This window comes from Podarcis erhardii (assembly GCF_964252035.2).
Source record: "Podarcis erhardii genome assembly, chromosome: 3".
NCBI lineage: Eukaryota > Metazoa > Chordata > Lepidosauria > Squamata > Lacertidae > Podarcis > Podarcis erhardii.
In genome coordinates, this window is record NC_138507.1 from 3,025,137 (window position 1) to 3,044,649 (window position 19,513).

The following is a 19,513-nucleotide window of genomic DNA, read 5'->3' on the forward strand; positions in this document are numbered from 1 at the left end:
TAGAGAAAGGAGGACTGGCCTGATAGGCTCCAGGGGCTGCTCTGGTGGCGCGTAGCGCATTCCAACTCCCGCACCCACACCTACCCCGCTTTTGTCGCACCCTTTACCTCCCCACCCCTCGAAATGCCTCTTTCCCTCACCCCCCCCTTACCAAACGGGGCATTCCTGTCTTTCCCAACTAGTGGAACCTTCCTCTTCCCACCCGCAAAAATTATCGAGATATAAAAAGACCAAAAAAGTTGCAAGGGAAGTCCTGGCCGGGGAAAAAAGATGAGATGCGCGCGGTTCCTTCGATTTCCTGTACGTTAGGCTCAAGATATTGAGTTCACCTTCACCTCAGTTAATCAAACTAAAAATAAAAAGGGTCTCTGGAACGGACTTAACATTACACTATATACACAATTCCTGCCGTTTTTTTGTAATACAATCCTACGGAGAGAACTGGGGGAGAAGAGTCTCCCAAGGAGATGGGGGGGGGGATTAAGAGCTGTACACAGAAGTCTGCAATCGGCATGAAAGCAAAAGGCGCTTCCTCCCTCTCACCTTGGACGAGAGTGAGCGTTACAAAGCTTCCAGCAACATGGCTGGGGCGGGGGGAGGAATCTTGTGTGCGCGGGGGGGGGGGGGTTGTCTCCAGGGAACATATATGTGAAAAGGAGGAGAACGAATTTAGATCTAAAGTTCTCTTCTGTTTAAAAATAAGAGCAGAATGCGGAACATAATCCCAGACAGCGAATAAATAACACACCAGGAGTCCAGCTGATAAGAGAGAGGCGGAGAGCAGCAGGCCTGATCCAGCAGCCGTTTAGCCGCATCCTTGGTTGTGTGGGAAGGAGCTGGAAAAATAGGCATGCTATTTGGACACTTTCTTTTCATGTTCTTTAAATATTTTTTGAAAAAAGAAAAGAACAGTGACGATGAACTGGTCTGCGTGAGAAGAGGCGGCGGTTTGGGGAGCAGGAAGGCCGAGGCTTTGGTGGAGAGCGCGCCGAGACGGGACGGGGCGAGCCCGGAGGACGTGGGCGCTGGGCGTGGGGAGACGAGGCTGCCCCGAGGAGCTGGGGGCGGCGGGGGCTGCCTTCCTCGGCGGCGCCGCTCACAGCACCTGGAAGCGCCAAGAGGCCTGGTCCTTGTAGTCCAGGCAGTCCGGGGAGTTGAAGTTCAGCTTCCAGGAAGAGGCGGCGGCGGCCGGGGCGGGCTCCTTGTAGTCCAGGCAGTCGGAGGAGTTGAAGGCCAGTCCGGTGCCCCCGTAGCCCGGCTGGTGGTGGTGGTGGTGGTGGTGGTGGTGGTGGTGACTGGAGCCCTGGCCCAGCGGGTGGTGCGCGTGCGGGTGCGCCGCGCCGGCCATGGAGGAGGGCGCCAGGGGGCTGAGCTGGTGCGCGTGCGGGTGCGCGTGCATGGGCAGGTAGGAGCCGCAGTCCACCCCGCCGAAGTAGGAGGAGGAGGGGGGCGGCGGCGGGGGCGGCGGGGGGGGCGGCGCGGGGTAGCCCTGCGCGTAGCCGCCGCCCTGCCCATAGGCCATCGGGTAGGAGGCGGAGGGCGCGCCCGAGACGGCGCGCTGCATGCAGGAGGCGCCGCCGGGCGCCAGGGGCTCGGGCCCGGCGCCCGGCGAGATGGACGCGGGGCTCCAGATGGACGAGGCGGCCCCGGCCGAGGGCGCGCTGCTGAGGGACGCCGAGGACGAGGACGAGGCCGGGCCCGAGCCGGCGGCCCCGCTGCCCGCAGGGTTGCCCAAGGCCGCCGCCCCGCTGGCCGGGCCCGAGGAGTTGGAGCTGGAGGAGGACGACGAGGCGGAGCTGGAGACGGCGGGCGGCGTGAACTGGCCGCTGCTCTCCGAGCCCGAGCTCTCCCGCGCCGGCGACGCCTTCTTCTTGGCCGGCCGGCTCTTGGCGCCGCTGCCGCTCTGCTGCTGCTGGCGGCACTTGGCGCGGCGGTTTTTGAACCAGACCTGCAAGAAAAAGACAAGACAAGAAAAGAAAATGGGGGCGGGGGCGGAACAGGCTCGTCCACGAATAAGGGACCCCACCCCTGCTCTGCCCCCCCGTCCCTTCCCCTCGCCCACTTTGGCACACGCCCGATCTCCCCATTCCCCCCTCAGCCTCTCCTAGCCAAGGCAGAAGGCGCTGTGTGATCGCAACGAAACAGAAAAGTGCCAAACCATCTCGATCTACGCGGAATGGTGCAGGGGGGAAGAGGCCGTTTAGCAGCTGTCCAGGTTAGCCAACATCCCCCATCACTATTCATCTACACCTCCATTGCCGGCTTCCTACGAGTGGGAATCAGGAGCCACCAGGCTCTGGCTCAGCGCGTTCTCTCTCGCCAGTCTCCGCACACTGTTGCGTTCATGTGGGGCCCGCGAGAAAGGGAAGGAAAGCCGCTGGTGCGACCCAGAACAGAACCCAACTAACCAATTCTGGGCGACTCTGGAACCCCATGTAGCCACCACAAATCACCCCCAGACTCAGAACCCGCCTGGCATGACACCCGCCTTCAGCTCAGGTGAATGACGCAACCCATCATGGTTTGATCAAGTTTCCCCCCTAGCCAACTTCCATCCTCCTCCCAGCAGGCTCCTGCAGAGAGGGGCTGCCAGCCCACCCACATCCATAATGTCATACTATCAAAAAGTAGGAAAGGGAGTCTGCACCAGTTCCACCAACACAGCCCTGTCCAACCAATCCTCCTTATAGCCATTTATAAATTGCGCTGGCAGTCCAGCACCTCATGCTGGACATCCAATAGAAGCAGGCAATGAGCCAGCCATCAGCGTAGGAACATGAGAAGCTGTCTTATACCGAGTCAAACCTTTGGTCCAGCTAGCTCAGTATTGTCTACACTGTCTGGCAATGGATTTCCAGGGTTTCCGACGAGGATCTCTCCATTCAGAAACTGGAGATTTAATCTGGGATTTTCTTCTCCTAAAGCATGCACTGCTACAGAGCTCCTTGCAGCTCCTTGCCCAAAGGATTGCTATTAAAGAATCCTATTAGCTAGAGATTTTATATGTAGCAAAGATGTTAAATCCATCCCTCCACCTGTCCCTTTCAAATATCTAGCAAGGAGGATTCATCTGCACCCAACAGGCAAATGCTAGATGTGGAGAACTGCACCCCTAATTAAGCATCCGTCCAACAGAACACAATATTCTCTTTCCAACACCATTCTACATTCCCATCCTACGGAGAGAGGGAGCCATTATAAGGTTATCAGACGTCCCGATTCCCAGGGACAGTCCCCGGATTTACAAACCAGTCCTCATACAAAATCCATTGAAGTTGAAAAGTGTCCCCAGATTCATTGAAAAAAATCTGGTAACCTTAAGCCATTAGGAACAAAGTTCTCAGCCTGTTCCGTTCAACAGTACCCAGCTTGGCCTCCCCCCTAAATATATATCTAGAGCTATCATCTTAATATACCCTGCTTTATACTATCTTTTAGGAGACAGTATAACTCTCAGCATACCCAAAACAGAAACCATTCCTTTGTTGCAGACACACCCATCCCAGTACATAGCACCATTAGTATCCTTTATGATCAGTTAAGAGCAAGCCAGCATTTTTACTGTGTCATTCCTTATCCTTCAACCTGTAAGACTAGTCAACAGGTTTCTATCCTGTTACTACTGCCCACTGTCTACTCTTCCTTTTGCTCATCAGTCGGTCAGCTCCCTCATCTACATCTCCAAAAAGTCAATCAGTATCCTGCATCCTTTAGCAAGCTCCTAGATAAACTCTGCTCCACCAAACTACATGGAACAAACATGAACCAAATCCATATCCAACCAAAAACTATCATAACAGCCACTGCTTTAGTGTACACTTGCCCAGCTGAGTCTATGGCATAAAAAGGCAAGGAGTACCACTCAGTGTTGTCAGTATGAAAGGATATCAGCATCAGCATGATACAGTTGCTACCAACACACTGAAGAGCAGCCAAATGAGTCTTGTTTCCCATTATTATTACTTATGCAAGGTCGTCTCATCAGTTCAACAGGTTCCTTCACACTTTACCAGCCAGAGTTCTCATCTTAACATGAGAAAATCAAGTTGCAACCAGCATAACATCCACCTGCCAGTGCCAAGGACATACAGCCCAGTCACCACCCAGTTGTATTAAGGGCTCTGTTACAGCCAGTCCTTCAATGAAATTCCCAGTAGAGTTCCAAGACTGTGTCACGTTGACTACCACCTACATATCATTTCACCAACCGTCTGACAGTGTGATGAGCACAGAATTTTTGAAGTTAAAACAGTTTGCTTCCAGGACTTAGCTGCCTTAACACCATCGTAATCACAGTGCACTTATCTATCCTTTATATGGAAACTCAGTTCATCTTATTATCTGACAGACAAGATGGAGCACCCTTAATCACTTTGTGGGAACTGGAATTTCAGTGTAGCAATCCAAGTCCAGAGAACCCATAGTATGGAATTCAGAATGGCTGTAATTCTCACATAAGTCTCTCCCCCCGCCTCCCATACAGGTTATCCTTGTGATATTTGGTAAGCTTTTATGAATCTCAGCCTCAATCGCTAACATTTTAATCATAGATTCTTTTTTTGTTAAGTAACATGCCACATCAGCTAGTAGCTATTTCACGAATACAATAACAGTATAGGAAACAGACTTAATTACAAGTATGTTTGCATTGAACCTTGATCAGAGTAACACTCTTTCCAATAGGTGCTTTACCACTGCAAGTCCTAGTGAGTTTCTAATAGGGCTTCCTCATAGGTAAATACATGTAGGAACAGATCTTGGAGCCATTTTAGTCATTAATAGTGTCCTACATACATAGCTCTCTGTGATCTATTATGCATAGTTGTACTTCACTCCATTTACATGTAGTAAAACACAGGCTGCCCACACAACATGCATGCATGCATTGAAATGCAACAATGACATGCACTTTTTAATTCCTTTCTTTTCCAGGTAAATGCTTTCCATGTAGAAAACCCCTTAGGTCTGAAATGACCCTCAAAGAGAAAGAGGACACTGACCAGATAATTAGCAGATAGGAAGAATCTCACCTTGCACAACAGAGGTGTGGTTGCATTTTCATTACAGGTATATTTACAGTTCTAAAGAGCAGCCTTATGGCCTGTCCTATCTAGTCACTAACACTAATACAGCAAGGGAGGTATGGTCAGGAAATAGTCTATAACCTTGCCTCAGCAGGCTGAAACTGAATCCCTCCTTTTCCATGGGTTGCCAGAGGAAACCCCTGAAATAAGCTCTAGCCAGATGAAGCTGGATTGCATCAAGGATGGCAGGCTTGGTGTGATGCCAAGCCTAGCTAAGTGGGGCTTCCCCAGAGTTGTGTAGACTTCTCAAAATCTTATTAGCAAAACTTTGCAAATGCAAAATAATTAACACCCTCCGTTCACCTCTCCGCATCAAAATGTTCAAAATGGACCTGGCTCTTTTGGACTCCTGTGAAGGAGTATCTGCTCTCCGCTCTAGCCTACAGCAGCTGCAGCAGCATCCAAATTAGCAGAATTTAGTTCTAGAGGTGCCCTTTGGTGACTGTTGGGGATCCATCTGGAGGAAAGTGGACTTTAGGGAAATAAAGGTTTGAGAAATCTGACCTCAAAGTGCATTTAAAAAAGATTTTCTTCCTAGGATTCTGACTTGAGCCAAGGTGTGTACGCATACATACCCACACCCAATCCAAACACAGCAACCTGAAGTCTGGCAAATTAGCGTCTGCCTGCTCCTAGTCTTTTGGAATAAACAAACTGAAAAGCAAACCCTCATACTGTATATGGCAAAGCCAGTGTGTGAGTTTCAAGTCAACAACTGAGCTTAAGATGCTACAGGAAAGGGAAATGTATGTGTGGGATGAGGTGGGAAGATAACAAAACAAAAGCCTCACATAATGTAGCAACTGGGTCACAATGTTTATTTTACTAGTCCTGTGGGAGTCAGCTGAACTACTTCAGGATCAACAATGCCTCTTCAATGGGTCTGCGCTAGGGGTGCCTAGGGCGGAGCTTTTTTAAAGAGGGGACAGACAGTGGCTCCACTGCCCTGCAGCCCCCATGCCACCCTGCAATCCCTTGTGGCGCCCGGTGGAAATAGACTTCAATTGAAATTAATGTGATTTTTTCCTTCCAAGAAAGGTAGAAATCTCAACAAATTTAAGTTGTAAAAAAGTCCTAGTGAGAGACTTCCAACTAATAATGTTTAAGGTTCTGCTTTAAGTGTATCTAGGATTGTCTTGAATATAACACATATTTACTTGGTAATATTTTAAGGAAATTTACTCCAAATGTGCCTGGGGGAGGAGACCTTAAACATACTGAAACTGATTTTAAGAGCTGCTATTGTAAGATATGGCTCCCCCTTATGCTCATGGGGTTGCAAGGTATGAGGAACATACTGGCATATGTGGTGGGGATGTAACTATGTAAACAAGTTCTGGAATTAGGCGGCAACAGAAATTATTATTATCATAGACAAACAGGTCACTCTGGGCTCTCAGTTATGTCTTTTATCTATTTTTGATGGTGCCAATGCCAATCTTATTTGTAAACAATTCATTTTATATATGCTGCTTGCTTAGTGGTTTCTCAAGGATGAAAGGACACATCTTGCTATTCTTTGGACTCATGGTTCAAAAATGTTGTGTTTATTGTCATTTATTAAAAACTGACTCATAAGATACATGCTTCCAGGGGCGATGCAGACTCCTCAGATTTTGCATTGTCTGGTCGTTGTTCATTATTTACATGACCAAACAACTCGTGGTTGCCACACTCCTACTCAATATAATCTTGTCTGGTGATGTTTATGAATACTTAATATATTTTGCATAAAAATGAATCCTGTATCCCACCATGGAATATCTTTTATGCTATCCATTCTCTTTATTTAGCTCTATTACCTTATCTTGTATTTTCATTCTCTTTGCCCTTATGACATTTTATGATGCATTTTAGTTTGTTGTTTTGTTTATTGAATTGGCAATTTTTAAATTAAAGTTTAGATTTAAAAGGTAAAAAAACCAACCCTGATGAAAATCAATGGGGTTTAAACAAATTACGCACAATCCAAGAAAAGTCAGTCACACTTTAAAATTAAAAAGCTACACCTATTTGTTTGATCTCAAACCCAACTGAACTTGGTGGGCATCAGTTGGATCCAACTTTGGCTGCAGTGCGCCCATTTATCTGTGTTTAGGATCGGGATTGTTAGCCTCCTGACTAGTGAGAAGGAGAAAACAAGTCAATAGAGAGGGTCCAGCTAATCTTTATATAGCCAAGGGGAATTGGACGTTGACGCCAAACGGAGACGGTTGTGCAGACTCCAACAAGCGGCTTCAAAGCTCCTAATTGTGAGACTTTTGGTTATATAACTTAAGCGCCGAAAAGTTATTTCGCTCCAGCATTGGCGGGTAAGGAATTTTAGCTGCAGTTTAACAAGAGAGGCCTAGTTAGGTGCGAACTCAGGGAAGATATGGCCACACAAAACATGAGAAAAACTCGCAAATTAAAAGAAAGCGAACGTTGCACGCGCCAAGTCCTTTCCCGTTTTGGAGCGCGCCCCGCCAAGGGAAGAGCAAAACCCCCGGCGCCCCCCGCCCCGGGCCAAGCCGCCCTTCGCCCCAGCTGCGCTGCTTTCCCAAGGGCCATCGGACCTGGACTCTGGACTCCGGCAGGTTGATTTTCAGCGCCACTTCCTCTCGCATGAAGATGTCCGGGTAGCGGGTCTTGGCGAAAAGCGCCTCCAAGACGTCCAGTTGCGACCGGGTGAAGGTGGTGCGCTCCCTCCGCTGCTTCCGAGGGGTGGCTGCGGGTCCCGGGACAGAAAGACAGGGGGGATTTAGGACCCGGGTCGGCATGGTCAAGATCCGCCCCCGCCGCCCCTCCCTCCGCCACCCCGGCCCCCGGTTCTGGATGGGGAGGTGGAGGAGAGACGCGCGCTGGCCGCTCTCTGGTCCAGCAAGCGAATCAGGGGGTGGGGCGGGGGGCACACCAAGAACTTCAAATCACAAGGACAGCTCCTGATATTTTTAAAGGCGCATAAATATAAACTGTTAGAGGAGGGGAGGGTGAGAAACTCTGCGGACCACAGGGCAGCTCCCGGGGGGGGGGGGAGGAGAGGAGGGAAATGCAGACGGAAATTCTATTCGGGTTGCGGACTGAGTTTCCTGAGCGGCCTCCGACGTAAAAGAGCAGCTCACTTGAAGTTCTGGGTCTCTTGGCGACAACCCAGTTAAAATGGAAGTATCTGTACTTAAATAGATTATTTACAGCCCAGTCATTTAAATAATTTTTAAAAAGAACTTTAGTTGGACGTAAGTTCCAGGGAAGGCCTTAGGTCTTGAATCCTCCAAGTAAAGATGCAATCCCAAGTATAATTTACTCCGCAGTAACTGCAGCAGAATTAAATTGGTGCTACTCTGCAGAACAAACAGGCTTTTTGGAATTACTGTTTAAAGCTGCAGCCCTGCAATGGGAGCGAGTTTCACTGAAGTCAGCAGAGGGTTACCTCACAGTGAAAGCCCGTAGGATCGGGCTGCCTGCGCATTCAGGGTCAGGAGAACTCAAGCATTTCTGAAGGACAGAGAACTTCTTGAGCTGGGGATAGACAGCACTTTCTCGCATTATATGCCACGACTTCCGGCTTAACTGGGTTGTGGATCAGGCTATAACAGCATTTGAAAAGACACGGGGAAAGCCCATCAACACCCCATTTCTTCATTTCTCAGCAAACTCATCCGTGGGGGCGGAGAGTACTGTGGAGTTATGGACCCGGGAAAAGAAAAGATTGGCTCCTAACTTCGGATGGGCAGCCCAAGTTCGCAATCAAAGGATTTCACCCCCACCCCGACTTAGTTCTCGAGCACGAATAACCTTAGGAGAACTAACATTTAAACGTGTTTGTATTTGGCTTTAGATATATCCCTCAAAGTGCAAGTAGTTTAAACACACATTTGTTTTATTTCTAATATTGTCAAGGCACACACTCCAACAACAACAAAAATAAATCGGGTCTTAAAAAGCAAGTCAAAATCTGAAACTTGGCAACTCACACTTTGGACAGTAAACATTTTGCTAGCCTGCTCCCCATTGATTATAATTAGCGACTAAATACCAAATTACTAAATACCAAAATACCAAATACCAACCTGTTTAAAGGTTGGCCTGGGGTGCTAGGGTGCCATGAGAAATAAGCATTTTAACATTGAATTAAACGCCAGGAAAATCAGCAGTGTTCACTTTCCAATTCAGGGGTAGTTTAGGATACCACAGGTATGGGGGTGATAATAAGAGTGGATAATTCAATTCTGGAAAATGGTTTTGCTGACCTGGAAAAAAATAATATGATCTATCAAGAGCTTTATCCATAAGCTCTCGGATCCCTTTCGCCTTGTAGAACCTCTACAATAAATTGAGGAACTATTTTATTTCAGCCGCATAAATTAAATACGAGGCTGCTTGGAGGGGCTGGACCTGCCTGGCCAATAATCAGTGGGTAGAAGCAAAAGAGGTTGGTGCTGCTCACCCGGATACCCCACGGAAGGGTGGAGAAGATCCATCGCAGGTCCCGCCAGCCCCAGACCATTCATGCCATAGGGGGGCTGTTTGAGGTAAGACATCATGCTAAAAGCTGGAAAGATTTTTCCAATTTATCCACACACAATTAGAAATGTTATTTTCCCCAAAAGGCGTGTCTTAAAATTCTTGGTTTGTTCGTGGTTTTTTAAAAAAATATATAATAAAAAATTTAAAAAATGATTCTTCCAAGGAGGCGGCTGAAGGAAATCCCAGGGGCAGGAGAGCCTCTCACTGCAGTCTGCAGGAACAAAAAAACACACGCACAAGACAGAGAACAAGGCAAAACATCAGTTTTTTCCCAAGTTTCCACACAAAGCGCGCCTATTTTACTTCCCTCCCTCTGTTTCCCTCTCATTTATTTGACTTTCAGATAAAGTCAAGCTGGAATATAATTTTATATACAGCTATGGCAGTTCCTAACTAAGAAAAAAAACCCTCTCAAACGCGCAAGGAGGGAAGTAAAGCAATGGAAGACTGTCAATTTAAAACAAAGTGGCGAGGGGTTTCTTCCAAACACCTGGTCCAGGAGTAAGAAAACTTGTACTCGGAGTTAGGCAAGATTAGGTCTTAAAAAAGGTATACATGCACATACAGACTCCGTATAAATAGGGCTTTTTTAAAGGACAAAAGTCAAGCCTCTCCGTCGCACACAAGATGGCGGAAATTCCCCCCACCCGCCAAGAAAAGGGGGGAGTGGAATCAGAAAGTGACAGAGAGTGAAGAGGTGTAACCGGGTGGTGGAGTGGGAGTGGGAGTGGGGAGGGAGGTCTATTCCCCCCCCAACTCTTTTTTTTAATAACTACAGCCATATTGCCATACAATCGCCGAGGGGCTTCCAGGGGGTACAATACTCCGTGATGAGGGAGATAAAGCAATTATTTAAAAAGATAATTGGATTAAAAATCAAAACGAGATACCAAAAAAGGGGGTAAGTATAATTAATCTGAAAGTGGGGAGAAAGAGACGCTTTAATTAGAAATGGCTAATGGCCTCAAAACAAACAGATTCCAGGAGCTGCTTTGAAATTCACGTCCCAAAGCCCCCCCCCCGACTGACGGAAGAGCCGCGCAGGAAGGCAAAGAAGACGCCCCAACAAAGTTGCCTCATTCTCGCATTCATTTCGGGGGGCGGAGAGTAGCGAAGACTGAAGGCAGGATCCTAGGCCCTCTTACTAAAGTAATAAAGTAAAATTTAGGCCAACGCAAACTGTCTTTCAACTACATGAGTAAGGATGGTGGCTTATACACCCGCAGAATCCCAGGATTGGCAAAACATTCAAGGTGCTGTAGCTGTTTTTAATTCTACAGCCCCTTGAAAGTTTTGCTGTGGTTCCTCGAAGTTATATAATTCCAAGGATTTATAAGAGGGTTTCTGGGGGGATTTTGTAGGCATTTGTTTTGTTTTTTTTCTTAACTGAAAGAAACAGATATTTAGGTAAATTTTCCCATGTCCAGATCCAGCAGGTTCACTAGCCGATGGATTCCGCCGGAGACATGCACAAACAATAAGTTAGACAAACCAAGCAGATACAATAAAATAAAATCCCACATCCCACAGCAGCAGATGGTGGTGGCATTAACCTCAATTAATTATTGGCCAGAAACCTTAATTGGACCGCAGGCCATCCTGCTTCCAAAACCTATATTTATAGCAGAAAGATTACAAAACCTAACTAACTAACTAACTAACTAACTAACTAACTAACTAAGAAACAGGAGCAAGAACTATGAAGTGGGATTTAAATTTAAGTTAATATTTTTTTCTTAGGCTGTAAAGGCCTATATATGCCAAATTAATTTAAGGCATTCCACACTTAAAACTGATTAACCTGTTGCTGTTTCCCTTAAGTTTGGATTTGCTTGAAAGTTCTCTTTGGTTTGATTTGAGAAGGAAGGGATTTCTGCCTCTTCAGGCGATTCAAAAAGTGAAAAGAAAGTCCATCTGCTTTACTTTAGCAGGCTGCGGTCCTAAGTATACTGACAAGATTAAGGGCCTTTTGAAACCCGTGTGGTTTCCTTTAGAGGAAATACACTGGGATTGGGCCTTAGACTTAGCAAAAACTTCAGCAACACGGATTTTGTTTTGTTTTGTTTTGACTTGGAGGAGAGTTCCATTCTTCCAGCTCTACTTGCTTTAAAGTTTTCAAGACTGCAACTCTCTGAAACATCAACACTTTTGCTTATTTATTTCAGTTGCAACCCCCCCCCCAATGCGTTTTTCCGGGATCGCACTTGAATAAGCCTTTCGAAATATCTCCTAAACAGCGGCCCCCTCCGCGCCTTCCTTGGGCGCTTTTAATGTCAGGAAAGGACAGTTGGAGCGAGAGATCTTCGGACGCGGCACCTCGAAGGAGGCCCGGGAATCCCGAGAGGGAACTGGCCAGGGACCCCCGAGAAACCGGGGGAGAAAAGCCGGGGGGGGGGCGGGCGGGCGGGCGGCGGGCAAAGGTCCTCCGGGACAGGCTCCGTCGGCGGCAGCGAAGATGCAGCAAGTCAAGATTGTAGCCAAACCGAGAAAGTCGCCTGCCAAGCTGGAGAGCCGGAGCGGAGTCGCCCCTGGGAGCTCAGCCGCCCCTCGCCCGGCACTGTTCGGGGCCAAGAGAGAGGCCGGTCCCCGCCCGGCTCCGGCAGCAGCCCGCGGAAGCGCCCCGAGGCGGCGGAGGCGGAGGCGGGACGGCGAGCGCCCGGCCACTTGGGAGGGAAGAGGTTTCCCCCTCGGCGGCCCGGCGGGGGACGAGCCAGAGCGAGAGGGCAGCGCGCTCCTTACCTGGCCGAGGCGGCGTCTCGCCCGCTTCTTTCGGTGCCTGGAAATGCAGCCCGGCGCAGATTGATCCCCTTTCGGCCGCCCGGCCCGGGTAGGTGAGCGCCAGGCGAGTGCGTAGCCCGGCCCGCGCCAATCCCCAGCCTCGCCGCCGCTGAGTGACAGCCGCCCGGGCAATGAGGAGCGCTCCCTCCCTCCCTCCCTCCCTCCCTCCCTCGCCCGCCCCTCCCCGCGCCCGCCCGCCCGCCCGCCCGCGCAGCCCAGCAGCCCCGCGCCCCGCGGCTCCCTCGGGGCTCCGGCAGGATGGACGCCCCCCGCCCCCGCCCGTCCAGGCCAGCCCGGCTCCCCTCGAAGGCGGGCCGGGGGGGAGGGGGGGGGAGGGGAGGGGAGGGAGGCGCCCGAGGGCTGCGCTGGGCGGGGGGGGGACCCTTGGCCCTTCGGGGCGGCCGGAGGATGCCCTCTTCCCGCCCGGGACGGGGCGCGGGGCAGCCGCTCTCTTCCGCGCCCGCCGGGCTTTCTTCGTCGCCTCCTTCAAATCCGAGGCGCGCTGCTCTCCCTCCAAGAAAGTTTGCTGCGCCTGATCTTGGGCGCTTCAGCAGCCCGCAGCTCCCATTCATTTCGGCGCAAGTCCCGGGAGGGAGATCCAGCCCGACTCCGGAGTGAGTCCCGAGTTTGGCCTCCGACCAGGCCAGACGGACACCTGTTTCCCGCTCTAAATTGGGGGCCGGCAGGTTTCTGGGGAGAGCAGAGGATGTTTCAAGGGAGAAGACAAACGTCGAGAACCAGGAGACGCCTCGATGCATCTGTCTCCACGGATTACTTCGATTCTATAATTCCACAGGCAAAAGTCGAAGCAGTAGCAACTCTAGTACAGGCTGCCGTGGGGGAGGGGTGCGCCAGTCCCCCCCCCCGCGCGCCCTTTTGGTGCCTTCGGGATCCCCCAAGTGACCTGCGCGCCCCTCTGCCCGGGCTTCTCCAATCTGCGCGTCGCGCGGCGGCTGGAACCCTGTTGCCGGCCAGTTGCCAAGCAAGCTGCGCGCAGCAGCCTAGACCAGTCCGGCAGCCTCCCAAGTCCGTCTCTCGGACTTAGGAAGTAAGTGTCTGAGGCCGAGGAGGACAACTTTAATAAAACATAATCCGAAGTGAGCGCTGATTCTAAGTGTGTTTGTGGAACAGTAAGTGCCCGCGAAATAAAGCAAAGTTGCTCCCAACTACCTTTTGCTAAGAGTGTTACACAAAAGTTCAAAGGGCGTCAGTGGGTCCTCCTGCCAAGTAAGTTTCCTCAGGATGCGGGCATAAGCATAAACGTTGTTAAAATGCGCAGATGGCAGCCCAGATTAGTTATATCTCTACCTACTCTATATCATCTTCTACAAGGCATTTCAGTTGTTAGTCGCCAGCCTGCCTACGCCGCACGCGCATCCATCCACAACCCACACCTTCTAAGCGCACAGAGTGCGCGCCACGTCGAGGGTATCTAGTTCATTATCATAAATATTAATAGACGCGAATCCTTTACAAAGAATTATTTCTTCCCCCCTTTTTAAAGGAGAGAAGTTTTAATAGAAAAAAACTTCTGAACATACAAAGAGTAAAGTGAAAAGGAATTATAATCATCATCATCATTTTTTCAAAGGGGAAAGAAACCCTCCGAATCAACTGGTTGCTAACAAACTGAATGAAAGCGAGGTCAGGAAGGGATTGGTGGCCGCCGCTTCAAAGTGAGGGTCCTCTAACCCGCTGCCCCCGCTCCGCTTTCCCCTTTTTCCGTGAGACACTTTCCCTTTGGAGTCCCAATGAAACACGGTAACAGAATATGAGGGAAGCACACTGTTTCTTTAACTGCTTCTCAAAGGATCCGGGAGATCTTCTTAGGACCTTTAATAAGGCTTTGGTGCGGTCCTTTTGTTGATCTCTCAAAATCAACTCCTTCTAATTGAAGCTGGAGCTGAAAGCGAGCTAATGTTCAAAGGGAGTGACCGCCACAGTCCTGACGAAATTACATTTTTCCCCCATTGAGGGGGACATCTAATCAAAGTGGCCTGGCGGAGAGGCGAAAGAGAGGGAGAGAGGGAGAAAAATGAGGTTTACAAGATCCTTCTATAGCCCACAAAAGTCAGCGACACGGGCACTTCTCCTCAGAACAAAAGCCGCCGCAGCCCATTCACAAAAAGTAGAAAGATGGGGCAGGCAAAAGAAGGGGGGGGGGAGAGGAGTGGAAGCGGGGAGTTCTCGCTGGGACCAGTACCTTGGCCAAAGTATGGGAGACCATTCTCCACGGGGGAGCTCCGAGCTTTGGGGGGGTTCTTTTCTTCTTTAGTGTCAGTCCCCATCAGTGGATTATGGAGTCAGAAAAGGGGTCCTTCTGCTCACCCCTCCTCAAAATTCAGAATTAGCTTTAATCTCCCCTTTCCCTCTATAATAAAGCAGATTGTGCGGGGGTGTGTGTGCTGTTTTGTTGTGTTGGGATCCTGATGCTGAGCCGGGCAGGCAGATTCCTCAGGAACGTGCTCCTTTGGCCTCCTCAGAGTCAGATTGGGAGTCTGGCAGCCGCCTGCCTCCGTCTCAAGCTTCGGATGATGCGATCAAGTCTAGTGAAAAGCTCAGAGTATCAAGTAGCACTAAACCCCTGCGCTTTACTTCTCTCTCCCTCTTTCTGTGTTTCCCCCTCCCTCCCCCTGTAATAAGAGTATTTGTCTAATCCCAAATTGCAGGCGAATTTCCTTAATGCTCAGCCCATAAAACCCATGGATTAAGGGCAGGAAAGGGGGGCACCAGCAACTCTCAGAGCCAGAGAGAAGCCAGCGAGACACGGACACAAAAAAGTTCAGGATGTGGCGGGTCTCGCTATTTTTCCTCTCTCTCTCCCGAAAACCTTCAGGTGCCGAGAGACTAAACCGGCAGCGGTCGCAGACTCGCCGGAGGAAGCCGAGGCGATCTTGGGCCGCAGGTTCGGGGCGCGCAGAAAGGCGGCCTAAGGCTCTTTGCCTCTTTCTCCAGACCCCCGGCTTGGAAAGACCTTCTCCCGTCCGGCCTGCTCGGCACCTTTGGGGAACCAGCGGGCGTCGAGCAGGGGCTCCCACTCAGGTGGCCCTAACTTGGCAGGCGCAGGTAAGGGAAGGGAAGGGAAGGCGCCGCAGCAAGACGGTGGGGGGGGGGCAACAGAGGCGTGAGAGTTGGAGATGATGGTCGCCGCCGCCGCCGTCCTGTGGTGGGTGGGGTGATCGTGCCTTTTGGAGGCAAAGGGTCCCCAGGCGAGGGGCAAAGGGACGTCCATCCCTCTCTCTCTCTCTCTCTCTCTCTCTCTCTCTCGCCTCGCTCCGCAGCCAGCCTGCCTCTTGCGCGCACCTCTGCCTTTCCAAAGTCCAGCTCCCTTTTTATAGGGAGGTGTTCCTGCTGCTTTGGTGTTCGTTTTGTTTTGATGCAAACGCCTACTAGTTATAGCTCCGGGAAAGAGGCAGGAGCTTGTCTCCTAAGCAAGAGGTTTTCTCGTGAGCGAAGGGTTTCCTAGATAACCAATGACTAGAGTTTTAGGATGGCCTCGGGATGGTGGAGAGCTCTCCCCGCTCTTCGAAGGAAAATCCGGGGAGGCGCTCTCCCTTCCCCTCGGCAGTCCAGCCGCTGGAAAGAGAAGGAAGTGGCTGGGAGTCCCGCAAGAGGGCCCAGAGCCGGGGCGAAATAAGCCCCCCCAATGCTGGAGGGGCCACACCAAAGCTGAGCCCGAAAGTTACTTGGAAGCAAAGTTCCAGGGAGTCTGCGGCACTTCCTTCTCCAAAGGATTGCTTTTCAGGGACTTGTTGGGCTGTGCAAAATTCGTAGCTCGCTTTCCTCTCATCTCCCTCCCTCTCAGGGCATCTAAAAAAGTTTTCCCAACTGTGGATTTAAAAGAGAAGCAAACGCCAAACGCCGGCAGTTAATAAGCAGAGCCTCTTCCGACGAGAGTTAGGGTTTCAGTAAAGAACCCCCGTTTCTGCCCACACCGCCCTTTGCCTTCAGCCCTGGAAAGCCTCCCCAAGCAAACCCCATTATCCGGGGGGGGGGACGACCCTTTCAGCGTGGCTCGGGACAGGCCCGGCTGCAGTGTCCTGCTGGCGGGTCCCCTTTCCAGGCCGCCCCTGGGGTCAGCCGAGTTGCCAGCGGGGTCCCGGCAGGGCTCCGCCTTCCTGCCCGCGCACTTTCACCACCCCCGCCCCAAAGCGGCAGCAGTCCCTCGCGCCCTTCGCCTCGTCCTGCGCGAAGTCCAGCGAGAGGGGCCAAGAGACCCAGGCAGCGCCCCTGCCCGCCAGTGAGCCAAGCCCCGAGCCCTTTCCCCAAGAGCCAGAGCGGGCGTCGCGCTTCCAGAGGCGCATCCTGAGCTGGAGGCTGCGGGCCGGCCGAGCCCGCTCCGGGGGCCGCCGGAGGAGCCGCGCGGCGCGATCTCCCGAGGGCAGAGAGAGATGCAACAAAAGAGGAAGGTCGGAAGCGGAGCAGATTGCTGGCCGCAAATTAATCAGTGCTAACCGGAGTCTCGCAAACCGCCAAAGCGAATTAACCTGCATTATGACAAACAAGGAAAAAGGTCTCCCCCTTCTCTCGCCCTCTCGGCCCAAATTAGCAGCGGCTTTTAAAGGCGGACGGTGGAATTGGTTAGCTTTGCAGGATGGCAAGGAAAAAAGCTTGGGGAGGGAGGCGGGAGAGAAGGATTGTGGGAGAAAGAGAGACTTGGAAAGGGGGAGGAGAGACGGGAATCGAGGGAGGGTGGAGGGGAGAACAGGAGGGAGAGATTCTGGCCCGAATTTCATCCAGTAGTCGGCGAAGATAAGAGGTTTAATTCATTTAGCATATGAACGCCCTCAGAAAGCGATTCCCATTATGGATACATCTAAAGGCACAAGGCGCAGGTCCCTCGTATTTACACTGGCACTTGTTATCATTTAACCGGATTATTCACGATGTGGATTTTGTAACATATCGGGGATTCTCCTTGTGCCGCTTTCTGTTTTGCCTCCCTCCCGGTACAAGACCCTGAGCTGGATCCGAGAAGCGCGCGCTCTCTCTCTGGCTCTCTCTCTGCTCCATCTCCCCTCCCACCGCTGCCCAAGGAGTTTGCATTGGTTGGATCACCTAGGCTTCCCAGGAAGAGCAGAATCAACAAGAACCCCGTTTGTGAGGCCTGCTAGTAACTTTTCCCCACAGCAAAATTTATTATTAAACAATATTTTTAAAAAGCACAGCACAGTTTCTACAATTACTTGTTAAGCAAACTCAGCTCAGATTGAAATGGCACAACCTGCCTTTTATCTTATTTGAAAATTTTAATAAAGTGCCTCCAACCTCTCCAGACAGAAAATCCCAGCTCCTTAGGCAAAACTCTTGTCCACCTTAATCACAGCTATCCTGCCTCCCTGAATTCCATGTAGACGCAGTAAAAAATGCAGGAGGTTGCATTGCCCATCTGGTTAATTAGGTTAAAACGTGGGGCTGACACAAACTTTAAACAACAGCTTAGTAGAGCTGTTGGAAGGCAACGCTACAGCAAATATTTGTAGATGAAACACCAGTATCGGAGCCAGAAAACTTGAAAAACAAAACATGCCCCCACCTCAATTTGTTCCTATTTCTCAGTCAACATTCGTCAGAAAGCTAAACATAAACTATGTAAAAGTAGATTTACAGTGCAATCCTACACTCAGAATGAAACCAGACTGAGTTCAGTGTGACTTACTCCCAAGTAAATGTGCATAGTATTGCAGCCTTATTTAGTTTTGCACAGATGTTATGTCTAAAAATAATAGCTATGAAGTTATGCCATAAAAACATTCATGAGAAATATCAAGATTATTATTATTATTTTTTAAAAAAGGTTTTGTAAGAAAAGGAGACCACCAGAGTTATGGTAAGAAAGATCCAGCTTTATTGAAAATTTATACATAACTCAGTATTGTAATAAATAAATGTAACAGTTTCCACAAAAATGAGTGGGATGCTAGTGAAGGATATATTAACTTGCAAGGGGATTTTGCAGATAATGGCAAGACAGGCCCCCGATGGATATACAATAAATATTAACAGCATTGTGGAGCCAGAATGCAGAGGTTGAACAAAATGAAGAGAAGGGAGCTAAACTAAGAGGTAAATAAATAATTAATAAAAATGGAATTGCCTCTAAAGATGATTTTTTTTGTAAACTGATCACACTTCAGTCGGTCTCATCATTACAATCACTTATTCAGATCACAAGGCTTTTGAAAGATATAGGTTAAAAAACCTTCTCTCTGAGCACATTAAAAAGTCTTAAATTTATAATTAAAATAAAAATGTGAAACTGCTGCTGAAATAAACATTGGTAAATATAGCGCATCGTTATAAATGGTCTGAGTATAATCTAGCTAAACAATTTTAGGTAGCATATTAAGTATTACACACAACAGGACTGGATGAAATCATTCAAAATTATTTTTGTCTTCTCTCCCTCTGCAGTATTATTACATAAAAGAATGTATTTGAAAGTTATTTCAACAAAAGATTAAAAAGCCAGGGTTTCTCCCCTTCTTAAACAACCCAGGTGTTGCCACAACATTTGAATGCAGACTTATTTAAAAACATGTAAAATTTTTGTCTAAGTCTGCAAGTAAATCAGGGAGAAAGGTGATTTTGAAGGAATATTGCTTGAATCGGAACATGTGGGGTGAGGGAGTAAGAAAACAATTTGGGGTAAAGCTGGTCTAGTCAAATGGAAGGTTTAAACATTTTCTGAAGTTTATTATTTGAGATTTTGTCTTTTTAGTCTTGTGTCAGTATTTCCAAAATGTAAGAAGGGTTAAGCTATAAAACACAACAGTATCTTGCCCCATGAAAGCTAGTCACTGAAGGACACATTTCTCTTCTTTCTTGGCCATCTTTCCTTTGTTTTGCTCTAGGGTCCTTTCCAAATGCTCATCTTCCTCTTCGGCCCTGGGAAACCAAACACAATTGTCATCAGTTTCCCTAATAAAGCTCTACTTCACACGTCAATGCAATAGGTATTGCACAGAACCTCTCAGAAATTCAAGTCCCAACTACTATTCACTTAAGGGACCCTGGGCGGTGGGAAAGGGAAGGGAGGGCTTGTTATTTGACTGGATGGGTAAGAGCTAGGAGGACAGTCATTACTGGAACCTAGGACTGCACAGAATTTCTACAAATTGAAGTGCTTTAGCACTGGATTGTTG

At 49.4% G+C, this 19,513-nt stretch overlaps 2 protein-coding genes across 5 annotated transcripts in view; both read right to left on the bottom strand.

The window, feature by feature from the left end:
* Nucleotides 1-1,090: 1,090 nt before the first annotated feature.
* OTX1 (orthodenticle homeobox 1) lies at nucleotides 1,091-11,882 on the bottom strand. Its single transcript, XM_081857603.1, has 3 exons — nucleotides 9,511-11,882; nucleotides 7,640-7,791; nucleotides 1,091-1,948 (listed from the first exon to the last, which is right to left on the bottom strand). The coding sequence occupies exons 1-3, from the start codon at nucleotides 9,605-9,607 to the stop codon at nucleotides 1,097-1,099; spliced, it is 1,101 nt and encodes a 366-aa protein (XP_081713729.1). The 5' UTR covers nucleotides 9,608-11,882; the 3' UTR covers nucleotides 1,091-1,096.
* Nucleotides 11,883-18,193: 6,311 nt separating this feature from the next.
* Nucleotides 18,194-19,513, bottom strand: part of EHBP1 (EH domain binding protein 1) — a 279,413-nt gene continuing 278,093 nt past the window's right edge. For all 4 annotated transcript variants that reach the window (XM_081855472.1, XM_081855475.1, XM_081855473.1 and 1 more), the window contains one exon: nucleotides 18,194-19,256. In XM_081855472.1, coding sequence (XP_081711598.1) covers nucleotides 19,166-19,256 — 91 coding nt within the window. In that variant the 3' untranslated portion in view covers nucleotides 18,194-19,165. The remainder of the gene's footprint in view (nucleotides 19,257-19,513) is intronic.

What these genes read in the sequence shown, in the direction of transcription:
- OTX1 (XM_081857603.1), bottom strand. Translation starts at nt 9,607, where the DNA reads ATGATGTCTTACCTCAAACAGCCCCCCTATGGCATGAATGGTCTGGGG. An exon ending in CCCTTCCGTGGGGTATCCGG is followed by an intron (nt 7,792 to 9,510) that starts GTGAGCAGCACC and finishes CGGGACCCGCAG; the next exon opens with CCACCCCTCGGAAGCAGCGG. An exon ending in TGCCGGAGTCCAGAGTCCAG is followed by an intron (nt 1,949 to 7,639) that starts GTCCGATGGCCC and finishes TTTTTCTTGCAG; the next exon opens with GTCTGGTTCAAAAACCGCCG.